We start from the raw sequence: 25,736 nt of genomic DNA, 5'->3' as shown, positions 1-25,736 counted from the left end.
TTTAGGCATTAAATCTCACCCTAACTACTTATTGATAGGCTATACAGCTTCTAAGTTAAAGCCAAGGAGAATAAGGAAGGGCATAATGTGTGTACTTACTGTGCAAAATATACTTCTTAAATAAACAAAATACATTCTTTTCTAACAAATTTTTCTAACAATATTTTCCAAGCTCAGACATTTTTTCTCTCAAGAGCACATATTTTTAAATATGTATTGCATATAAGTATAATTGTTATTAATAAGTTGTTATAAACAATTACAGATTATATACTCTCAAAATATCTTCTAGCTATTGCCAATTTGATACTGAAGCTCTCATTTCATATACAGTGTTCACAGTTTTTAAAAAATTATGTCAGAACAAGTCAGTGATAACTCCAGAAACCAAAATATCAACTAGAAATGCTGCAAAAACCTAAAAGCTGATGAGTTTGGTAGAAAAAAATTTAAATAATCTTGAAATTAAAAGTCATTTTATATGAGTACACTTAAAATATATTTTAACAGTATTTTATAAATCTATAGCAGAGAAAGGCCATATCCTGTTTGTTTTTATACCTAGCACCTAGAATAATGCCTGACATAGTAGATGTGTTAGAGCCAGAACCTAGAGTAGGGCTTGACACGTCTGTTGCTTGAATGAATCAAACTGCACCCTAGTTTTACCTAGTAATACACAGTTTCTAGCAGAAAATCCAAAATGGGTTTCCTAAAAAATGCTTATTCTGTAATAAGCTACACATCAACCTTATTAGCCATTCTTCCATTTTTACAATTTCCAGAACAGACTCCATAGAAATTAAGAAAGAGGGAAGAAATTAGTCAAATAATATTAATATGTTGTTAACTCATACACTAATTCAATGGTCAGATAATAATGTTCATAGTCATCATCACCATCATTCAGTAGCTAATATTTACTTAGTTTTAGTATGTGCCAGATTTTGTATGAAAGGATTTCACATAATCCTCACTACAACCTTCCCTCTTTTACAGAAGAGGAAACCAAAAACTCAGAGAAGCAAGGAACCTGTCCAAGGTCATACAGCTTAGAAAGTATGAAAGGCAGGATCTGACTGCAGGTCGTGTGACTATAAAGTTTGCACCTGATACTGTCCTGTTAGCACTCAAAATTTTCAAAGCACCTTTGACCCTTCAGGTTCAATTTACATTTAAAAGATTATAATATTACAATACTTTGAAAAGCACATTTAAATAAACCTTTAGAGAAGGAGTAGGAAACTATGATGGGCTGGCTGAGTAACCCAGAAACCTTAGGGCCTGCAAACCTAAAATATTTGCTATTTGATCCTTTAAGAAAAAATCTGTCAACTCCTGCTATATTAGTTTAATAAGTAACTTGGGTCCAAAAGAGCTTTGTGAAAGTGAAGACACCTTTCTCCTTCCATTTAAAAAATATTTCTAGCCATCAAACTACTTTTCATGTTTGAATAATTATGCTATTTAACTAGCTAAAAAGAACGATTTTCTGTTTTTTTCTTCCCCAGTAATAGGTATTTCTGTTCGTAATAGTTATAATGAGCTGAAAATGTGTATTATTGGTTATCAGAAGGAAATGTGCCTTTCCACTTGGATAAACTTGCCCCAATTCACAAATACCATATCCTATTTTACCATTTGGACAATTTCTACAAATAATAATTTTAAGAGAGAAATAGATGAGTCTGTTACCAATAGTATTATCAATATTACAATTTCTACCAATCCTCTGTTCTAAATTTCCTATAAAGTGTGTATACACAGTATACATTTATTTAATGTTTTTTTAAATTACATAAATGTGCAGTGTGCTTATTATTAAAGAAATAAGATTGCCCATTTTGCCACTCCATTTTTCATCGTGCACATCTTTGCTGCTTTTCTTCCTCCGATCCCTCTGCTTCCCATCTACTACAATCCAGTACATAAGTGATCTGGCTTCCTGGCTAAGAATCTAACCAAGTGTAAGTTGCTAGTTGTTAGCTGCTCAGGCAACTCAAGTTTCCTGAATCTGTGGTTACCTGATGGCGGTGACTGTGAGAATTTTATTTTGCCACGGTTACTACAATATTTCTTAGATGAGGAATCCCAAAAATATAAATTGTACTTAAACAAAATTGCTTCATTACAATTCAGAATACCAGGTACATGTACTACCTTCACGTTATTGTTCTACTCAATATTTGTCAAATATCGAAGGCCAAGAGAAATTCACAGGTAATCAGAGGTAAAAGATATGTTATTTAAAATCTCTGGGCCCGATCTCGTTGGTATCAAATTTATTTTAATTTAGCCTCCCTTCTACAGGGTTAAATCAACCAACTAATTTTGCTAAGAGTTCGGCACTATCTTAGAAGCTCTGAGAACAGAGATTCTATGGTACAAATATTCCACTGAACAGTAAGAATGCAAACCAAAGTAAATAGCGTTTCACACGGTAAGTGTTTTAAATGTTAAAAAGTATACTTAATGGAACTAAAGTGGTTATAGAAGACTTAATGAAGGTGACTATTGAGCTGGGCTTTAAGGATAAGTGGAAATTAGGCAGCATAAAGGAAAGAAAGCTATTTCAGTTGGGAGGTACAACATAAACCACACAAAAGTAACATGTAAAAAGGAAAAGCAGTAATGTATTACTGTTTAGCAATTATATTTAAAACAGTAATACTACTTTTCATAATTTAGACTTTCTAAGGTCCTTCAAATATTTTCTATAAATTATAAATGTGCTTGTAACCTTCAGAATGACTATCTTCTTTATTTCTATGACATGTTTACGACTAATCAGAAATACAATACAACAAAAGCACAGACAATAAAATGTCTCAGCAAAATAATTTTCATAAGAACACAACAATCTTACTGAATCTAAAAAAGGAGATACACTAAGTACTCTTGTCACTATATACAGTATGATCAATAAACAGAAATTTACTCATTTACAAATGAGATGAGTCCATTAATACACTAAAATAGGCTCACCACTCAAATTTCCAATTTGTCTTCTGGTAATTCTAAAGGTCTCTAGGTCTCAAAAATATTATTTAGTTTACACCAAAGGTTCTTTCTATCATTTTTCTCCAGTGTACATGTTTTAAAATTTTTGATTAACAAAAAGCATTTATTAAAAAGTGGTTTCAGTATTTTTCCATTTTTTATTTATCGAAGATACATATCAGAACTTTTAATCAACATAACATATGTAACTACTCCCCGCAAACTGAATGGATAGATAAATCCAGGCAAAATCAAAGAAACTTGATGTTTAGTTAGCCCATACATCGTTATATGGAAAGAAATGCTTTTTGTAGACTTTTTGAAAACCCCCATTACAATTTTCCAGAACACCTAAATGTCTAGTGAACCCAGACTGAAATCTACAGGTAATCACTTCATCATGTTGTTCATTCTGTCTGACTCAAGTCAAACAATCTGCCATCTGTGTTTCCTCAATTTCCTGTCACTTTCACTTCAGCTGATTTTGAAAGGTCCTAACTGTTCCTCTACTTGCCAGCACTTCTCCAGATGTGTTCTCCTATTAAAAAGCACAAACCTTTTATTTTAGTTCTAGTTGTAGGAATGTTTTTAATTTATTACATTTTTTAAAAATATCTGATTCAAATTTACTTTTACATTTCTAGAGTTGAGTCAGAAACTCAGGTACAAACCAGATAACCATGAAGAGGCGGCATGACCACTTCAAATCCTGGATACCATTTAAATACAGCGCTGTATGTGAGACACCAGACCGAACAAATCGAAAAGTTATCAGCTAAACTCTGGATCCTATCCTACCACCTCTGATCATTGCCCAAATTTTCAAACGTCATGCTTTAGAGTAATTTCAAAAAGGTTAGGGCTATGCTAAGGTCTCTCCTTTCATGCTTATGTTAAACCATCAATTTGAAGAAGTCTCTTAAAATCAGTTTTTCTACATCTTGTCTGAAGGGTTTATTATTCTCAAGTATTATAGGTAACAGTCAAGCTTTGAAAATATAATGCTGCATATTAATAGAATTAAAACCACTAGTCAAGGCTGGAAATGCTTTTTCTGTACAGTAAATTTTATACAAGCATTTGCTACAATTTGATTTAGCATGTAAGGAGAACAGTTGAATTACAACTGGTAGTATTTACAACAAATAGTTGGAAATAATGTTTCAAGTTTTTTCATGGGCAAGATAATTACCAAAAATTAAAAAAAAAAAAAAAAGTTGAAAGGGCATTTATCTTAAAACAAGCAAAGGAGTAAATTTATAAAATAAAACAAGAAATTTGCTTTCATGTCTACTGTATAAAATTAAATCTATAAATATAATTAAATTTCTAGAGATCTGTTCTCTTGCTTTTTCTATATTGTAGAGCTCCTGATCATTTACTGATTATTCATTTATCACCTTAGTACAATTTTATGGGCATTATCTGAGTCAGGCCCTGAAACAGGTTTCTCATTCACCAAAGCGATCCAAAGCCATATCAGAGAAAAACAAAGATGCAGACCTCCCTTAACTGATCTAGGCAACAAGAAATCTTGTCACTTGAAAACACACTACCACATCTGTAACAGAGGTTCCTTCTCCCCGGTTACTTTAGCTCCTCTGTATACAGTAAGTCTATGTGCATTAAGGGCCAAGGTCTTGGGCTTAAAAGGTTAATTTCTATTCAAATTTTTTAATTTTCAAGGAATCATTTATCTTACCTATTCTAAAAGATTAAAAAAAGACTAAAGAACTATCAAGTTAACATATGAATATATAGAACAATGTATTTGTTATTCTACATAAGCAATTTTCCTAAAATTTTCATGTGGATTTTGTTAATCCATGTGTTGAAATTGACAAACCCTAAATAACCCCATAATTGTGTTGACTCTCTATGTAACAGAATCAATTTAGCCCCTGATAACCTGCTTCCAATTTCCTTAATATTTCCCTTAAGTGTATGCCATGAAACATTGGTCCCTAAAAGATATTTCATAAAAAAAGGGCTCTGTTGCTACATAAATCTGGAAAACCTTGTATACCCTGACTTTTCCTGGAGCTTCCCAATGCACATGAGTACATTATGGTCTGAGAAATCCTAGGGATTGTTTTATTTACACCAGCTTTTCCCACACATATTTATCAACAAATTCCTTAGTTGGGGACAACTAATTAGTTCCTTGAAACTAATACTTCACAGAACATATTTGAAAGAAATGGGTTTCTCTAATTCTATTTCCAAAACTTCGGTATAGTACCAAGATTAGTAACAATACTCAGGTGTTTTATATTTGCTCCTCAGATGCTGCCATTTTCAATTCTTTCATGTAGGTAAAAACACTTTAAATCGTTCGAGACTACCTATGTGAGGAATTCTTTGTTCCTACCTTTCTATAATGCTTGTCACTTTCAGATCCACGATCTGTTGCTCTAAATGCAGTTTCTCCAGATGAACCTTAAACATAAATATAGAGTCCTTTAAATTCTCCAGCGATGTCAATAATCTAAATTCCAAATTATATTTAATCGATTAAAATGCTAATAGATTTTTTGAGCAAGTATTACTTTTTGGAACACTATTCTTATTTTAAGAAACATATTGGTAACCTATGCAAAATGTTTTAAAAAAATTTTAGCATGTTTAACCTATTTTTTCAAATATCGCTAAAAATTACAATAAAAAATAATATAATCTTTCATAAGAATTATTTTACATGAGTACTTACAGTTTGGCCATCTACCACTGCCATAACAGACTATTTATGGTAAAAAAATAAATTTTAAAATGTCAACTATGACAGGACAGATGAGACGAACTAAAATTACTTTTCATTTCAATTATCAAAAACAGATCAATTTCAAGAAAATATCCTGGTAAAGCAAACTTTCTTTTTAATAGCTTTAATCTCATTATATATATATATATATATATTTAGGAATTTTAGTTTTACCGCAAAATAATTATTTTATTATTTGCACCTAAAGGAGAATGAATTTGCCCAATACGGTTCTGAGGTTTTAAAATTCAGCATAAGCAGCATTATAAATTTGGTCTGCAACTTTATTTGCAACTAGTTTATTAGAAGCATTTAAAAGGCATGTTAAGGTCAGCAGAAATGTCTGTTTACACACCTAACAAGAGAAGTAGGTCAGAAGCTCCTATGACTTCACTAACCAATTTGTGACCTGTGAAAAATCAGCAAAAGGGGAAATAGAAATGTAAAACTTAACAAGAATGAGCAAACAAGATGTTTGAGATCTCAGATGTATATCATGAAAGGGCAGTAATTGGGCAAATACACCATGATGAACTTTAGTAAATTCTACTCATTATGCTCCATATTAAATTTATTTTAAAATCACCAAATTAGCTCTAACCAATTATGAAAAGCAAACACACAGGAAGTCTCATCTACTTGTCAAGAACAAGCGATATTTTTCCCGATTGACTAAAGACTAGCTTGTCGAAGTTCTTGCAAACTTTCATTCCGTTGAGCTAAACAAAAATCAAAATCACTGTACAACCTAACTTTGTGTTTATCTTTTTTTCAAAAACCTCTTTTTAATTTGTACTAAATGCTTTCATTTAAAAGACAGGAATAAACAAATAAATGCATGTAATTATTTTTCCTCTGTGGCTCTTGACATTTTAAATGAGATCAAATATAGGTCCTTCCTTACCTGTGGTGAAAAAGTCCTTCAGTAAGCTGAGGCTTTCGACAATCTTGTCAAAGTCGGGTGCCAACTTTGCAAGGTCCTCTGAATTAGGAAGAGCTTTTCTAATTTTCTCTGGAGAAGACAAAAAAAAAATCTCGAAATAAGAATTTGACTATTAAAACATCAATAAAATTTAAATAATCATCACGCATAAATTTAAATCAAAATATTTTTTTTTCCATTTCTCCCTATTACAACTATCGGACACAATGTTATTCTGATAGTATTCTACAAGCCATGAAATTTCTTAAAAAAGACTTACCAAAAATATGGCTTAGATGGAGACCTTCGATTTTTAAGTTAAAGGCCTTATGAAAGAAGCAATGTATTAACAATGTTAACACTGGACTGGAACCAGAAACTCTTTTTTGGGAGAAAGTAACAGCATGGAGGCAAAGAATCAGAGAAAAAAGAGAAAAACATCTCTTATAGCACCTGGCCTAACTCAAAAAAGTTATCCCATTCCAGTTCAAATTCAAGGACAGAACTCCACTACTTTTCTCCTCCATTTTATAGTCCCTAAAAAGATTCACATCTCTTACCAATTGGAAATAACTAAGAGCCCAAAGCAAGCTTGTATTTTATTTTAGCTAGCTTCAGTTATAAAACAGTAAAACATTGATTTTTGTTAAAAAACACTCAACAATTTTGTCCAAGTCTGGTACAACTTCCCAGGGTCTTATGAATTAGGAAGTGCTTTTCTCCTTGTCTCTGAAGACCAAAACATATAAAGTCTCAGAATAAGAACATGTGTCGGCTATTATTTTAAGTGCTATAAAAGTATTAACTTGCTTAAGCTTCAGAGCAAGTCTACAAAACAGCTATCATCAACCCCATTTTACAGATGAACTGGGGCATAGAGGTTATGTAACTGGATCCAAGCACACAGCAAAGAAGTAGGGGAGTCAGAGTTTAAACATAGGAGTCTAGGTTTAGCATCTAGGTCTCTGACACCATACTGTCAAATGTATTAAATTAAAAAGCTCTGCTTATGAATATTAAAAAAATACTTTGGAAAAGTAGTTTCCCTTCAAATACCTTTGTCAACACAGTTCAGTTTTAAGAAAGTACTATTAGTAAGTGCATGTAGAGATTAATTCCACCCCCATATACACCTAAGCTAAGAAATCTGTCTTAAAAAGGAGGCTGAGGAAAATGATGTCAACCAAAAAAAATTTTTTTTAAGATCTCCATGACTTACTGGCAATCACAGTCATCAACTATAGTTTTTTTTTCCTTATCTACTACTATTATTAGAAAAGGGGGAGTCTACGGCCATGCTACCCTGAACAAGCCCAATCCCGTCTGATCTCAGAAGCTAAGCAGGGTTGAGCCTGGTTAGTACTTGAATGGGAGAACACCTAGGAAGACCAGATGCTGTTAAGCATAAAAAATAAATAAGGGATTGTAAACTGACAAGGTCCTTGCAATCTGTGAGGTCAATCAAAGGTTGCCTCGCCTACAAATAAATACATACATACATACATACATACATACATACATACATAGAAAGAAAAGGGGGGACAGTGGCTGATAATATAAAGAAATTACTCTGGACACCAGCAGACATTTAAGGAACCTGGTAGCAAAATATAGAGGTAATCAAGGTATCCAATCAAAACAAGCTAGTTAGGTGGGTCATGGTCAACTGAAAACGATGTCTGGGAAGGCTGCCTGGAAACATGAAAATGCTGACAAACTGTGTGACGCAGCAAAAGATAAGATATCAAAGTGTATGTTCACTATGATTATACAATTTCCTTTCATAAAGGAACTAAAATATTAACCACATACAAAGAAGAAGTGCGATTAAAAGAAAATGCTCCATAAGGACAATGGCAGCTACATTAAAGTGATGGGCTAGTGGATACTTTTTTTCTTATTATCATTTTTTCTTTGATGTTCTTATTATTTTTATCATTAAAATAAAACTGCTATACATTAAACTCATGAATTAGAAAACTATCTGAACACAAGTTCTTTTTCCTAAAGATACTACAAAAAAAAGTATTTTAATGTTGATGATACAAACCAAAATCGACATATTCATCGATCTCCCACACAATGTCAGGCACAATCCATTTATAGTCACTGAGGTCTGGTATCATATCTTTCCATTGATCAAAAGTCTAAAAGATAAGAAAGTATGTCAATCAAATGCCCTGAATGACATATACAAATATAAGGAAAACTATTTTATTTAATTAAAACCATCTAAACTAAGAGTGACATATTTATGTTCAAACTTTTAGAAAAGTGGCCTCAACTCTTATAAAAATAAATTAGCATGCAAATATATAAAAATGTAAATGTTCTTTTATTGAATATGAAAAATGTAAAAATTCAAACTATATTCATATTTTAAACAGGTTTCATGATTTGGCTTTAAACAATATTGTGGAATAGAAGACAGACCAAAAGTCAGGACACCTTGTCTCTGGTCTCACCCAGGAAGTGGTTGTATGAATAGGTCACTTAACTTTCTTATCAGTGCTACTAAAGGAGAAAATAGAAAAATCAAACGAAAGTGTTCCCACTCCCAGCACAGTATTCCTTCCACTAGGCCATATTTATCTCTTATAATAATAACCAAGATTCGAAGGCATTATCTTATTACTATTCACACCATTAAAACAATCTAGAACATAGAAGAGACACAATAAATGTTTAAACATTCAATATTTTATTGCACTAAAGAAAGTTATTTATGCTATAAAACTTAAAATAATCATGCAGAATAACTGGAAAGGCAGTAGGAAAGTTAAACTCACCTTTTTGGCCGTATAGCCACCTCCAACAGCAGATCCCAGTACAAGATATCGAAGTTTTAAGAGTCTTGCAGCTAATCTTGCTGGCCAAAAATTCCTGCGGGGCTGGTAGCCATATTTAATTGGGGAAAGTTTCAATTTATGTAAAGGAAGGTTAGTTAGAGAGGAGAACTGCTGAAACGATGTCCTGAATTGGGGTCTTTGAAGCTTTAGGGTAGGATGATGTAAATAAATACTTCGTGAAACCAGATGCAGTTTTTGTAGTGGTAAGCTTCCTTTTATTCCAGAGCTATGTTTCACTAGGGATTGGCAGACCTCACTGAAAGAAAAATGGGAAAGGGAGAAAGATCAGACAGGGTCACAACACATAAAGAAAATGAAACAAAATGGGAATATGCAAAAGGGAAAACACACAGGCGTGTACATGTGGCCAACTACACTATGTCATACAACAGTTCACATTTATTAATCATTTGCTATGTGCCAGGCAATGATGTAGCATGTGCTATCTCAATGAACTCTGCTAATAATCCTATGATAATTTTACAAACGAGGAAAAGGTGGCACATACACTGAAGCAACTTGCCTAAGTGCACACTGATATAAGGAGTAAAGGTGGTTTCAAACTCAGGCAGCGGGACTCTAGACCCGTCCTCTAATTTACAATAATATGTGGCCTACAATCTTGGTCCAAGGAATTGCAACAGAAAAGAAATAAGGTGGGGACTTACTTTATCAACGCTATTCTCTGTAAGTAAAAGTTGAAAACAATGCATGCAAACTTTTGCTTTCAAGCACAGAAACTCCAGCAGCTTAAAACAGCTATTTTTTGCCCTCTCATCTATGTCTCACAGTTGTGAGACAGCCAGGGATGGAAATTAAGAAAAAATCATTAACACCTCAGGCACCTGGATCCCCAGAAAAAAAAAAACAAAAGAGAATCTAAATGTACATGTTACTGAGCTCTCTTTCTCTCTTTCCTGGCAGACAATGGAAGTTAAACACCAACAACCACGTGCCTGATATTTATCTTATTCAACACATATTCATGGCGCTTACTATGAACCAGGCCCAGTTTTAAGTACTTTTAAAATATTAATTACATGCGACTAAAAACTTAAGAAAAAGGAATCAAGGAAGACACAAACAATTTGTGAAGAATGGTGGGGTAAAAGGAGTATCAAAACACCAGGCAGTGTGCTAGATGTATTCACAAAGGCTACTATTACCTCTCAGAAAATCCAGTAAAGTAAGCAAATTTTACCAATTTGCTTTTTTAAACTGCCTTGCCTAATGTAGAATGATGAGTAAATGGTGGAGGAGAGATTGAAATTTAATTCAGTCTAACAATAAAGCCCTAATCTTTCCACAGAGAGACACTAGTGGGTAAGAGTGTGGAAAACAGTGGATACACAAACAGGTGACATTCTGGAGCACCTGTCACCTGCTCTGGAACACTAAGGATGACAATGGGCCTTGCTTTCAGAGTCTTTAGAAACACTACAACTTAGGTAACCTGAGGGAAATAGGATTTAATAGTAAGAGAAAATACACATTGTGGGTTTAGGCACACTGCTCATTTGTATTCTACATATAAAGGATACTTCTAGTCACAATTTCCTTTTAGAAGTTGCTAAACATTCTGTGTACTTTTTGAAAGCTTTGACTCCAAGGTAAATCATAATTTTACCTATCTTATAAAAAGTTCTATCTTCTATTCTTAACCAAGAAATTAAATTCTCCTGAACTCAAACTCAGCATATATAAAAAGCAAAGGCCACATTTTAGCTTCAAAATTGACTCTGCTCCAGCAACTATACACACATAAAAATTAATAACATGTCAATGGTGCCAGAGACAGTTAAGTGGTATAAGAGTTCACAAGAAAGTGAGTGATCCCTAAGGGTTGAGGTCAGTGAAAATTTCCAAGTAAAACTTAATTAGGTGGGAAGTCAAAAATGGGGCAAGAAATCTAGATGGGGGAAGGGTACAGAGGTAGGACAATGAAATGACAAAAGAAGGTTCAACGTGGAAGGTGAAATTGGAGAGGTGGTCTAAGAACAAATTACAGAGCCAATTAACATCAGGCTGAGTTTCAATTTTATTTTGTAGGCAACAGGGAGCCACTGAAAGTTTCTGAATGGAATAATATGAATAAAGAATTCAAAAAGATATTAAAGGCAATGTTAAAGCCTAATCTCCGATGTGATAGTATTTTGAGGTGGGGTCTTTGGGGGGTAATTGGGTTTGTACATGGTCATGAGAATAGAGACTTCATGATGGGATCAGTGTCCTTCTATGGGGATCAAGAGCACAGAACTCTTTCTCCCCACCATGTGAGGACACAGTGAGAAGACGGCCATCAAAGAACCAGGAGGCAGGCCTTCACCAGACACCACATCTGTCAGTGCCTTGATCTTGGACTTCTCACCTTCCAGAACTGTGAGCAATAAATGTTTGTTGTTTAAGCCACTTAGTATATGGTAATTTGTTATGCTGCCTGGAATCACAAAGCCACAATGTTAGATTAGGAGACAGGTAAATTAATCCAAAGAGGAGAAAAAAGATGATCTTATTTCAGTTGCCCAGATATGAGAAGAAACTAAAGTGAGTTGGCAGCAGTGAGAAAGGGAAGGGAGAGGTAGATACTGGAATGACAGACTAGACATAGGAGGAGGGAAAAGAGTAAATAACAACCATAAGGTTTTACCTGGGACAACTAAAGTTATCACTTAAAGATATAAAAAACTCAAGAGATTAATCAACTGTGGGAATAGCTCATAGTTCCATAACATTTAGTTCAAGCTTCTTTCAACTCTATCCCTACATCCACTTGTCTTTAACAAAATAAAAATAAAAAAAATTATTATTAGTTTCAAGTATACAGTACATTGGTTAGACATTTATATAGTTTATAAATGATCCCCCTAATTGTTCTTTCTCTCCTCTGGCTCTCCACCTATTACATTAGTGCTAACTGCATTCCCTATGCCATGCTCCCCGTTCCCATGTCCATCAGCTACTAATTTGTACTTCTTTAACCCTTCACCCCTTTCTCCCAGCCAACCACACCTCCTCCCCTCTGGCCATCACCAGATTGTCCTCTACGATTATGAGTCTGTTTTTGATCAGTTTGTTCTTTTTGTTCTTTAGAGTCTGCATACAAGTGAAATCATATGGTATTTATCTTTCTCTGTCGGACTTATTTCACTCAGCATAATAACCTGTAGGTCCATCCTACAGGTTATTATGTCATTGAGAATGGTAGGATTTCATTTTTTTAGTGGCTGAGTAATATTCCATTTATATACGAACCATAACTTCTTTACCCAATCGTCTGTTGATGGGCATTTAGGTTACTTCCATATCTTGGCTATTGGATATTGTGCTGCCATGAACATAGGGGTGCATAGATCTTTATGAATTACTGCTTAAGCCTTTTGAGTTGGATAAACTTTGGTTCCAATCATTGTTTCATTGCTTACTAGTTGGACAATCAAACACAAATTGTCAATTTACCAAAGCCTCAGGTTTTCGGTCTGTTAAAATAAGTTATATCAGAATAAAAGTCAGTAATCACCAATTCGAGTATCTTATTTGGACCATAAGCCCCTTTCACTACAACAATCTTTGACACTGTTGGGACACCCAGGTCACTGATACTTCTATCTTCTTACCTATTAGTTTCCATTCTATCTATTTACCCACCTTAAATTCCCTAGTTCATCATAGTTTCAATAACTATTTTGCAAATACTTTAGTCTCTCTTGCCCTCTGACATTTTGTGTCACTTGACTGGCAAAACAGAAATCCTGGATGAATCTTATTACCGCGTTTCTCCCTGCCTGCAGCAGGGGAATGAAGCACTACTGAAGAAAATCACAGCTACTGGACAGGCAGCTCACCTAGGCCCTCAAGACTGCCTGCAATCTTACTTCATTTCTTTCAATCACTTCTATTCTAAGGCTATTTCAGATATTTTCCACTCCCCTCTAACCTCCCACATCTCCCCATACTTGCTCAAGGTCTAGTGGATGACCTTGTCCCCTACTTCATGAAGAAAACAGAAGCCATGCTGTTCACCTACAGCACCTATACCTCTTCTTCTAGGTGTCCCCTCGCCCCAGGACCCCTGTAACATTACAGCAAGGGATCCTGTTCAGAATTGGTTTCTTCTGCCTTTTCAGGAATCACAAGTCGAGTCTCTCTCATATTAAAGGTGAGAAGAAAAAAAGACCAGACTTCCCTTCTCTAGCTACTACAATAAAAGCTAAACCCATCTGATTTCCATTTGTATTAGTTCAGTGAAACAGCTCTTACTGAGTGAGCCAAAAGCTTTCTAATGAGCATTTGGTTTTTCAATTCTCATTTTAACTCTCTCAGTAATATCTGACAATGTTCATGGAGGCTTAGCTTTAGATCTAAACCCACTTCTCTTCTCACTGCATATGTTCTTCCTAGGCAATCTCATCCATCCACACACTCATGTTTCTCAAATTTATGTCTAGTACAAATAGTTAAGTTCCAGATCCTGGTGTCCAGCTGCCTACTTAACATCACCACTTACATAGCATAAAAGTACTTCATATTCAAGATGTCCAAAACCTTGTTATTTTTCCTTCTCCTTCCCCCTAAATCCTGATCCTCCTCTCCAGTACTCCCTACCTTAGCAAACGACATAAGCATCTATCCAGTTACATAACCCACATACCTGGGGGTCATTCCTGATGCTTTCCTTACCCTCAAGTTCTGTTCATTCTACTCCAACACAGATTTCAAATCTTCCACTTCTCCCATCTTTACCACCACCATTACCTGGTGACTACAATAGTCTGTACCAAGGTGTTCTCCACAGCACAACCAGAGCACTCTTCTGAAATGTAAATCTGATCACAGTTACTCACTTGCATAACTTGTTTACATGTCTCCCCCTATGATTAGAACAAAATCCAAACTCCTGGCTTATAAAGCCCTCCAAGGTCTGGTTCCTGCCTTGCTCCTTCTGAAGTCCGGACGAGTTTGCATCTAGTTCTTTGACAGTGCCATACTCCTTCCCACCCCAGGACCTTCTCAGACAAATTCTTCTACCTACTTAACTCCTGTTACTCTAGTTAATTCCTGTCACAACTGGTTTCACCTCAAGCATTCCCTCCTCTTCTTGAAACTTCATTCTCATTCAAGTCTCCCTGCTACAGTTTTTCACTCCCATTACTTTCTCTTCAGTGCTTATAAAGTATGTATTACATTATAGTGTATTTATTGGATTAATATTTCTCTATACTGATAAAATGCAATCTTCATAAGGCCAGGGTCCTGTTTTGCTTACTATTGTATTTCTAAACCCTTAGCCCAATGCCTCACAAATAACTGACACTCAATAAATTGCTGAATGAACATATGCTATTAGAATTAAAGAGTAAAATTTAAAAAAAAAGTGAAAGAACCTAAGAGTGACCACAGAAAAAGTGTCAATGTCATTTCAACATTCATTATACTAACCTCCACTAATGTATGAATGAAAAGCCCTTTAACCCTCAAAAAATTATTTGCCATTTTTAGAAAGGCGTTAACTCAGATATATAAATAAATAAATGAACTTGGATTCGGACTGAGTGGTCATATCCCCAAGATATTTTTGTCTTTCACTACAATAAATCTTCACTTAATGTCAGCAATAAGTTCTGTAACTTTAAGCCAAATGATGTACATATAACAAAACCAATTTTACCATAGACTAATTAATAATAAACAAGTTAAGTTCCTATGGCATCTCATCAACATTAAATGATATTGGACATTGAGGACCTACTGTACTTTCTTCCTCTTTTATCTCCAAACCTCTAAAATTCCTATTTTCACGATGGTGGCAGTAATAGCAGTGGGTGGGAATAGGGACAGAGATAGAGTGTATAGTAATCCAAGTTAGGAATTACATGTAAAAATGTTCTTCAATTAGTCCTCTGGAAGAGAAAATTAATGCAAAGCAAAATCCTAGTACTTGCAAAGGCATTCTCAAGAATTATTTCTAGAGCTTCCAATTCATGATGATGACCTAAAAGATCAATGCTCATACAAGAGAGACTATTTATTGGCAACAGGGTCCTCTTGAGAGACAGGTAAGAAGATAAAAAGAGGAGAAGAAATGAAGATTTATTGAAGCACCAACCAGGGAAAGGTGGTTTGGGTAACTCTCCACCTCAATCCAATGCTGCTGAGTGTTAACAGCAATGCTTGACCCAGGATGAGCAATCTGGCAGAGAAGAGCTAAGGATTCCCTGTGCGTATGTGCGTGCATGCGTGTGGTGTACATAATGGGTAGTAGGGGGGATTCTTTCCAGAGTTAGCCCCAACAATATTAACATTTATAACAAGATCAGATAGCCTGCCCACACTCTAAAAGCCCTAAAATGATGCCTGCTAATTGATACATTATACACATAAAACACAGTTTGCTAAATTGGCCTCCTCATTCAGAGGTAGACACAGGCATCTATGTCAATCATTAGTCTTTCATGTTTAAATATGATTAGATAATCAGGACCTTGTAGAAAATCAGCAGCTCTTAAGATAAAGATCAAGACAAACAACATTATTAATCTTGGGAAAAGAGGAGATATAATAAAATTCTAATTAATATTCTCAGGCTTCCTAAAGATATTGCAGATATAAAATAGAACCAGGTTGTTAATGATAGCAACTGAAGACCAATACAAAGTTTACAGAATCACACACGCCTTTAAGTGTTTAATAAATGTTAAAAAGGAGTTCATGGAAATTAAAGCTGTAATGGCCAATACAAAAAAAAAAAAAGCAACACCTGAAAATGAATTAAGGAAAATCTCCAGAACTTAAGATATAAGGAAAAAAGTGGAAACTGTAAGAGGCAAGTTAAGTCACTCAAAGAACTGGTATCCGAAATGGGGTGTGTATAGAATGCAATGCTTGGGATGCATACAATGATTCACTGGGATTCGAGAAGAAAGCACCAAAACTTCCAGATATATATATATACACACACACACATACATATAGACTTAGAGAGATATAGATATCTCTATAGATAGAGATATAGATATAGATATATATGTATTTTGTATATCATCCTTTAAGATTAGTTTAGGGTAGATTTATTATGTAAATAATTAATCAGTACAGAGGTACATTTATAATATTTTTAAAAGTATGCATACACACATATTGTGGTATATGCATATTTAACAGATGATGCATACAGATCATATTTGGAAATCATGAACATACAGGATCAATCTGAGAAGATCAATATATGTATAAGTGACTAAAAAGAAAAAACAGGAAAAATAAAAGGAGGAAAATAAATAAATAAGAGAAGAAAAATTTTCCAGAACTGAAGAAAGAATCTTTTTAACAGAAAGGCCCACTGAAAGCCAGGTCAGATGAGTGGGGGAGGGGAAGAATAGGAAAAGGGAAAGACCCAAGCCTGGACAAAACCTTGAGAATTTTAAGATAAGGGCAAGATCCCAAAAGCTTCCATGAAGAAAAAAACAGAATACCTATGTACACACAGGTATTGTCCTGAGAGTTCGTATTAGTTAACAAAACATGCTAAAAAAAATGTAGCACTGCCTTCACAGTTTAGAAGGAAAAGAATTCTGAACAGACTTCTATTTCAACCAAACTAAAAATCAAATATAAACCAACACAAGATTTCCCCGCCCCATCCCCCACCCCAAAATCACCTATTCTCTCTCATCTACAGTCTTTTTTCATCTGTATTCCAGTCTCTAATATGTAATTCTTTCTTCAACAATTTTACAGAAATATTTATTGCACCTAAATAAATGTTGGTCATTGGTCTTCTTACAAGGCTATCAGCATGTATTTAGATATGTATGTCAAAAAATGTTTATGTCCCCATCTGTAAGAAAATAGAGAATTAAATGTACTCCTTCATAATATGCAAAGGGACTACAGTAAAAGACTAATTACAGAGCTTGAGGCTTGGAACCTTTCACATCTCTATTTCTGCCAGTAGCTAATCTGTGCTATCAACATAAGACATTTTAAAGCCACAACTCTATGGAATCCATAGTAACTTTAGAAACAATTTAGCCCAACAGCATCCAATTGAATAAACAAATATCAGTTATTAATAACTTTGTTTTTAAACTCATTTTTAAAATTTTTTCTACATATCTTAATTGCTTCAATAAAGTATGCTATTTTCTGCAGTGTTTTCTCTTTTTATTGAAATAAAATTAGATGCTTCCCCAGTAAACACTGAATAGAAATAAAAAGATTGAAAACAATTTATTTCATTAGCGAAGGCTGTGGGTTAACCAAAATTAAAATTCCATGAGATTAGAAATAATTTACTCAATTACTCTGACAAATATAAAACTATGGTATGTCATCCAATTCTGAATTTCGTCTCAAGTTAAGCTTCATAAAATAAGTAGATTCTATTCCTTATAAACACTATAAATTATCTAAACCATTTAAAAATGTTCTGAAAAAAAAAATCAAGACAGGTGTTTAGAAGTTTGGAATTCAGGAAAACCAATTTTTTTTAAACTTTGCTTAAGGAAGTTACTTCTTATCAAATGTCTGTAACAGTAAGTCTGAAGGTATCTAAGGATATTAGGCTACAACTACGTGTAAAGATAAAGTCATATTTAATCTCATTAAAATGCACGTTGTACTCAAAGGAATGAAAAGACTTGTATGATTTTCTACTTACAATTAAACCAGGTCAGCCCAACAATAACAATGTGATTAGAATGGTGGTGCCACATTTAACACCTCGCATCCAAAATCAAGTCTCCCTCCTTAAACACTGAAAACGAGCTTTCAGAGTGTATTTCTAAACACCACCTCTGCTCCAGATCTGGCTCTAAATCACGTTCAGCAGACTAGGGAAAGAGGCACAGTTCCCTTCACCCCGGGAGTAAAGCTAGAGTACATGCAGGAATATGTACGGCCTGGCGTGGATACAGAAGAATGGAGAGAGACACAGAAAGGATGACACATCGATATAATCAGAGACCCGGGGAAGGAGAGGGCAAACACCAGAAGCAACCATAGGCAGAGTTAACAGCGAGGTCAGAAGGGTGAAAAGAGCAGGGACAAAAGGACAACAGAGACAGGCCGAGACTGAAAGGTCCCCAGAATCTTCGAGTGGCAAAGGAACAGGGACAAGGGTCAGTATTGGACACCTCAAGTAAGCTCACTCAGAGCTCCTGTGACCCTGTCTGATTCCTCTAAAATATCCCAGAATCCTCCAATCACCCATCGTCTCTACTGAGAGTTATCTGCACATTCTGTTAATAGTGACGGAACAACCCAGTTTTCTGGAGGCCCCAGAAATAACGGGGCTGGGTCGAAGGCTGCACTTACCAGGCCACGGCGGCCCGGCGTAGTCGCCACATCCCTCCAGCAAGGAGGTCACAGGCACTGAGAAGGCTACGCGGGAGGCTCGGTGTCAGCCCCAGTCCAGTTCCTGCTTCAGGAATGACCCAGGATGACGCCCTGAGCAACAAGGACACAGAGAAGCCACTACGGCCCTCCCAATGGCGCATGGACTTCCGTGAGAACCCGCCCGGCACCCGTACTCAGTCCGTCAGACAAACAACCACCCCACCCTTCCTAGGGGAGCAGCACAAATGGTCCGAGGAGAAGTAGCGCATGCGCTCAGAGCCTAGACAAATACATTTCCCTTCCCCTAGTCCGTCCCTCTCCTCTTTGTTTCCGGGTCTGAATTCTGAATTCGAGTCTACCAGGTTAAAGACACGAGCAGGGGAGGGGTCGAGAGTTGAGCAGGAACAGAGACGGATGAGGGGCGTGGAATCCGGATCGGTAAATTCTCACTGGGTGGTACTAACTTAAGAAAATGTAGGTATCGAGGGAGCCTGGAGGCGCCTAAAATGTACAGAATGAGGATGGTAGTAAAGTAATAAAAACCAGCGGTTGCTTCTTTTCCCCACTCTTTCTCCCGGCGCCTTTATGTACAAAACCCTTTTACATCCTTAGAACAATCTCGGGCAGGCAGGAGGAGGAATCACAGGTTAAGTGCCCGAGACTCTCAGAAGGTCATATCTGAAAGGGACTCAGATCAATTACGCCAGTTTTGGGTTTGGAATAAGCCTGTGCAGTTTATAAAAAAGTCATATATGATTTTGTTCAGTCACTCTAACTGGCTTTCATCTGGTTTTTAATCTCACCAATTTGTTGAAATGATCCGTGTCAACGTCTCCAACAATTCCATACTGCCAAAGGTCACGACGTCTCAGCATTCAGCTCAGAATGTTGGGTGCTCAACACTGTCCTTCACAGTCAGCTTCCCCTTTGGATTTTCAGAACATTATATTTTCTCTTTTCTTCAGGAGCTGCTGCTCCCAGTCTCCTTCGCTGGTTCCTTCTCCTCTCTCCAACCTCTCAATGTTGGAGGGTGCCAGATAGAGATCCTGGTCTTCTGCCTTTCTACCTTCATTCTTTCCCTAAGTAATCTAAGTCTATTCTGTGGCTTGAAATACCCTTTCCCCTTGCACTCATATTTATCTTTTAGAAGGAAACTGGGGCGCATAAAAGGGATATGGCCTATGAAGGTACTGAAGTCAATTAATGGCATAGCAAACACCAAGATCGAAGAGTCCTGTGCACTATTTCACTTCAAGGGCACCCCTTCCTCCACGCAGGCAAAGCATGAAACAATTCCTTTTCAGATCAGAATCTCGAGTTAGCATCCATCCATCCATCACAAAGACACCAAGTATAAACAAAACTATTGGCAGCAAATTTCCCAAATGTAGGACTCTGGGAATTTTCTTCATTATATTTACTGTCGTGACTCTTTTAATGGCAGGTCCACATAAGGATTTGCTATAATAATGACCTGAGCAAACTGTAGATCTTTCCAGGAGTGTAGACTTGTACAAAAAATTCTGTTACTGTTATTTCCTAGTTGTTTTAGAAAAAATAAAACCAAATAATAATAACTCCATATATAGGTTATCTTCACATTTGATGGAGTCCTTGTTTTGCAAGTATACTTATAGGAATTTATCCTACCAAATCACTCCCACGTATGTGCACAAATGTAAATGTGATGATGTTTATTATTGTATTGCATGAAATAGCAAAAGATTGGAATCAATATGGTTAAAAGATGAACTGAGGCAAATTTAAAAATTGTTTAAGTTTATTTGATCAAAAATAGATTTGAATCAGGCAATGCCAAACTGGAAGTGGTTAGAAGTGTTCCACAGACTAGGGGGAAAACTTTTATAGGGGCAAGAAAGCAAAGCAAGAAAAGTATTTGATCAGCTATAGCTTAACTGGTTAAGTTTATTTGGGAAAGCCTAACCAGATGTTTGTAATTGGTTGTCTCAGGTTTTGATTTTTTTACCTTAAGGCTTTTACAGTCTTAGATTTTGGTTTCCTTAGTAAGCTGACAAGGCATTAGAACCATCTCAATCTAATGGCCTCTTTGTTTCATTAATTTGTTTCAGTGTAAATGTTTACACATAGGAGCTAGTTAAATAAATTATATTCATGCTAGGCAATAAAGCCTATGAATTAAATCTCTTTGTCTTGATAAGGAATAATCTCATGTAAGAAATAGTATCATGTAAGAAAAAAGGGCCAAATAGTATATAATCAAAATGCCACCATTGATCCAAATTCAGCCTTCAGACCTTGGCTTCTGTTGGCCTATCCAGTACTTTAAAAATAATATTGGATTCGTTGTGACATTTAAAAACCAAGAAATTTCACATTAAAAAAAATTCTTGTATCTCTTAAAATATCAGAAGGTCTCACAACACCAAGCCTCCATTCTTACATGCAAAAAAAAAAAAAAAATCAAGTGAGACAAGGAGTGGTTCTATCTTTCAGACATGCATGCCCTCTCCAGCAGCTCACATTCTTTCCTCAAGTCTTCCTGAAATTGAAGAGTATATCAATTACCAAGTATAATGAAGCTTGTGCTTTTATTTTCTTTAATAAACCCAAGATGAAAGGAAACCACTGCTTATATTACATGAAAAGTGAGAAAATGAAAGACTGAGAGGGTCAGGTGTTTCCAAAACAAAAAAAGAGAGCATTTTTGTTTGTTTTTTTGCAGAAGAACATAACCAAGTAAATTACGCGGTGTTGAAAGAATATGATTTAAAATGGTATTATACAACAAACATATGTGCATTAATCATCTTGCATGCCTGACCCAGGAAACTATTTTGAGTTGATGTGCTCTAGTGAAGTGCAATGTAATATTGTGATTTATCATAATATGCATTTTGTCTTAGTCCCCTCAACTGGCTCACAGCTCCCCCAGCCTCTGATATTACAGAAGTGACTAGAGCAATAGGGGTATCTTTTGTTATAATATTTGGTTTTTGTCCTCCTTACATATCTCCAAAGTAATAAACATGAAAGAAGCGTCTTGTTATTCATATCAAATCCCTTTCAACCACATCTGAGTTTATGTTAATGAGGCAATGTTAGAAAAGCCCCTAATAATGGGGACTGGTTTCCAGGGCAACCAATCACCTGATTAGAGGATTGGATCTTTTAACTCCACCCCCACCTCCAAAGAGTGAAGATGGACTAAAGGTTGAATAAATCATCAATGGCCAATTATTTAATCAATTATGCCTATGTAACGAATCCTCCATAAAACCCCCAAAGGACGCAGTTCACAGAGCTCCCAGGTAGATAAATAAGAATGCATCCATGTGCTGAGAGGATTATGCAACCGAACTCTAAGGCAGTGGTCCCCAACCTTTTTGGCGCCAGGGACTGGTGCCCCTATGAGAATCTAATGTCTAATTATCTGAGGTGGAACTGAGGCTGCGATGCTAACGCTGGAGAGCGGCTGCAAATACAGATAAAGCTTTGCCCACTTGCCAGCTGCTCACCTCCTGCTGTGTGGCCCAGTTCCTATCAGGCCACAGACCTACAGCTGTGGTTGCAGCTCAGAGATTGGGAATCCCTGCTCTAAGGGGTTAGAAGCTCCTATGCTTGAGACTCTTCTGGACTGCACCGTATGTATCCTTTCATCTGGCTGTTTATTCATATCATTTAATATCCTTTGTAATAAATTGGTAATCTAGTAAGTACACTGTTTTTTTGAGTTCTGTGATCCACTCTAGAAAGTTAATCAAACTTGAGGAGAGGATCAGGGGGACTTCCAATTTATAGCCAGTTAGATATAAAAGTAACAACTTGAACTTGTAATTGGAGACTGAAGTGACGGAGGGGGACCAGTCTTGTGGGACTGAGCCCTTAACCTGTGGGATCTGAGGCTACTTCCCCATAGTGTCAGAACTGAGTTGAACTGTGGGACAACCAGCTGGTATCTGGAGAATCTGAGAATTACTTGGAATGAGGGAATCTGACTCCCCATACCACATCCCACACATTTGCTGAGAAGTGTCAAAAGTGAACTATTCAGAAAATATCAAGTGTAGACACAAAGGAGGAGTGATTTTTTTGTTTTGTTTTGTTTTATTTTGTTTTGTTTTGTTTTGTTTTCTTTTTTACAAGCAGGATCTGGGGAAGGACTTAAGGATGGTGAGTCATGAGTGGAGGGGAGACTTACTTTTATTGTAAACTCTTCTATACTCTGAATTTATTTATTAAAGAAATAGGTGTTAAGATATTTTTCTGACCAGAAGTCATGAAGTAATTTACTATTTTAAACTAAATTCTAAGGTTTAGATGGGAATTGAACAATCTTTCAGTTATAACTCTCAAAACATCACCTGTACTTGCAAAAGACACTTTTTAGAGTTTTCAGTAAAGCAAATATCTTCAGAAAAGGAGATAAAGGGAGATGTTAATAGAAATGGAAATATTTGCATTTGTTTTTTAAGTTTTACATTTAAATTTTTACAATAGAAGATTTTTCAAAATTCTTTCTGGGAGGTGCCCAAGTTCATTGACACTGTACTCTTCCTCTGTGGTTTTCTGGAGGGGGAAATTAGCTAAGTCACACATATTTGCACCATCGGTATTATCAAATCCTCCCCCCTCAGAAAAGCATGTCATAATCCTCATCAACGAACATTTGTGGCTCATTTCCTATGAATTCTGCTATGGAAATATGAAAGTAACACCCATTTCCTGCTCCCATGTAACCATAGTCTAGTTAGGGAGCTGGACATACATATAAAAAGATAAACAACGTGAGGGAGTACACACTGAGGACCAAGTAAGGGTTAGTAATTCTGTTACAGGGCAAAAGTACAACATAATCAAGTGGGCTTACAAAAGATAATTCTGAACAACAACAACAAAAAAAAAAACCAAAAGAATGAATTTGTAAAGAGACAGACGGAGGGTCAGGAAGACTAGATGAAAACGATGTACTGAGAAAGTCAAGTGTAAGGGGTCTGAACTAAAGTATAGCATGAAGATGGGGGTGAGTGATCATTTGAAAAGATATTTCTGAACATTTAAAGCAATAAAAAGCTGAATGCAGAATTATGGAGAGGAATCAAAGATGACTGGGGATTCAAGCCATAGTGAATTGACATTTATAGTGACAGTCACAGATGAAGAAAAGCTAATTTAAAGAAATGCTAATGCTGCTGCTGGATTGATGATTAATGTTGAGGTATTAATGAATTATCCAGGTGGAAAAATCTATCTATGAGGCATTTAGATCAAGTCCTGGAACCCCAGAGGAAGATAAGTCTTACAATACAGATTCGAGAGTTGTCTTTATAAAGGCGAAACTGAGTCACATTAACGTTTGCAAAACTGTGCAAGAATTTGAAATTGTTTGTAAATGATTAAATCCACATTATTTTATAATGTTTACATTTTAAGATTAAAAGCATTGCATTCAGTGCAATAATTCAAGAAAAATAAATATAAAGCATAAAATTTTATGATGACATGATTATTTACATCGAAAAAACCCTAAGAAATCAATATAAAAAAACCCCACTAGAAATAGTAAATTAAGAAGAGTTTCAGAATACAACATCAATATATTAAAGAAATTTTTTCTATATACTTGCAAAAACACCTTTTTAGATATCAAGTCCTAATCCTTGGAATTTATAAATGTTATCTTATTTGGAAAAAAGGTCTTTGCAGATGTTATTAAGGATCTTGAAGAGGAAGATTATTCTAAGTTACCCATATGGGGCCTACATATCATCACATGTATTCTTATAAAAGTGAGATTTCATACACACACAAAGAAGACAATGTGAAGATGGAGGCAGAGACTGGTGTGATGCGGCCATACACCAAGGAATACCAGAGATCAGCGACAGATGAAATAGTCAAGAAACAAGTTTTCTCCTCAAGCTTCCACTGGTTATACAGCCCTGTTGAGACTTTAATTCATCTTAGTGATACTGATTGTGGATTTCTGACCTCCAGAACTGTACGACAATATATTTCTGTTGTTTTAAGCCACCCAGTGTTTGGTCATTTGTAATAGCAGCCACAGGAAATTAAATAAAAAACTCCATTTATAGAATATATAATTAGCAACAAATTTTAAAAAGTAGATGTGCAAAATCTATACCCAGAAAAATATAAAACATTGATGAAAAAAATTAAAGAAGCCTTAAATAAATAGATATGCTATGTTCAAGGACTAGTAGACTCAATATTAAAATACTAATTTCTCTCAAATTAGTATATGTAATCAACTCATTCCCATCCCATAATCCCAGCAGGCATTTATTGTAGAAATTAATGAAATAGTCTCAAATGTATAGAGAAATTCAAAGGACCTAGAATGTCTACAACAACAGCAACTGCAATAACAAAAAACTGGAGAATTAATAACTACCCGCCTTCAAGATTTAATGTAAAACTATCACAATCAAGACAGTGTTGTACTGGGATAAAGACAAATAGATCAATGGACCAGCACAGAGAGTTCAGAATAGATCTCCATTCATGCAGTCATGCAGTCAATTGATTTTTAACAAAAGGACCGAAGCAATTCAATGAAGAAAGAAGTCTTTTTAATGAATGGTGCTAGAACTATTGGATATCCATATGCAAAAAGATACCACTACACACTTTTCATAAAATTTAATACATGTTTACAACATATATAAAAATTAGTATCCACAGAAAAATTGTATAAATCGGGACATAGTCCTAAATGTAAAAGTAAAAATTATAAAACTTCTGGAAGAAAATTTAGAAGAATAACTTTGCAGCCAAGGAGTATGCAGAGATTTTTTTTTTGTAACAGAAATTAACACCACAAATTGAAGGGGAAAAAAAAGATTAATTAAATTTCATCAAACTAAAATAT

The 25,736-nt window shown here is 35.5% G+C and overlaps 1 protein-coding gene across 4 annotated transcripts in view; it reads right to left on the bottom strand.

The window, feature by feature from the left end:
• OPA1 (OPA1 mitochondrial dynamin like GTPase) overlaps positions 1-19,065 on the bottom strand; it is an 81,539-nt gene extending 62,474 nt beyond the window's left edge. For 2 of the 4 annotated variants that reach the window (XM_016136350.2, XM_016136352.2), the window contains exons 1-5: positions 18,845-19,064; positions 9,473-9,788; positions 8,734-8,830; positions 6,666-6,773; positions 5,372-5,439 (exon numbers count right to left, since the gene is read on the bottom strand). In XM_016136350.2, coding sequence (XP_015991836.1) covers positions 5,372-5,439; positions 6,666-6,773; positions 8,734-8,830; positions 9,473-9,788; positions 18,845-19,026 — 771 coding nt within the window. In that variant the 5' untranslated portion in view covers positions 19,027-19,064. Of the gene's footprint in view, positions 1-5,371; positions 5,440-6,116; positions 6,171-6,665; positions 6,774-8,733; positions 8,831-9,472; positions 9,789-18,844 lie in introns of all 4 variants that reach the window. The other 2 variants (XM_016136349.2, XM_016136351.2) reach the window with 2 other exon arrangements.
• Positions 19,066-25,736: the final 6,671 nt, after the last annotated feature.

Source organism: Rousettus aegyptiacus, unplaced genomic scaffold (assembly GCF_014176215.1).
Source record: "Rousettus aegyptiacus isolate mRouAeg1 unplaced genomic scaffold, mRouAeg1.p scaffold_m13_p_4, whole genome shotgun sequence".
Taxonomy (NCBI): domain Eukaryota; kingdom Metazoa; phylum Chordata; class Mammalia; order Chiroptera; family Pteropodidae; genus Rousettus; species Rousettus aegyptiacus.
Note: the sequence above shows the minus strand (reverse complement) of the source record. Positions and strands in the feature narration are given on the sequence as shown.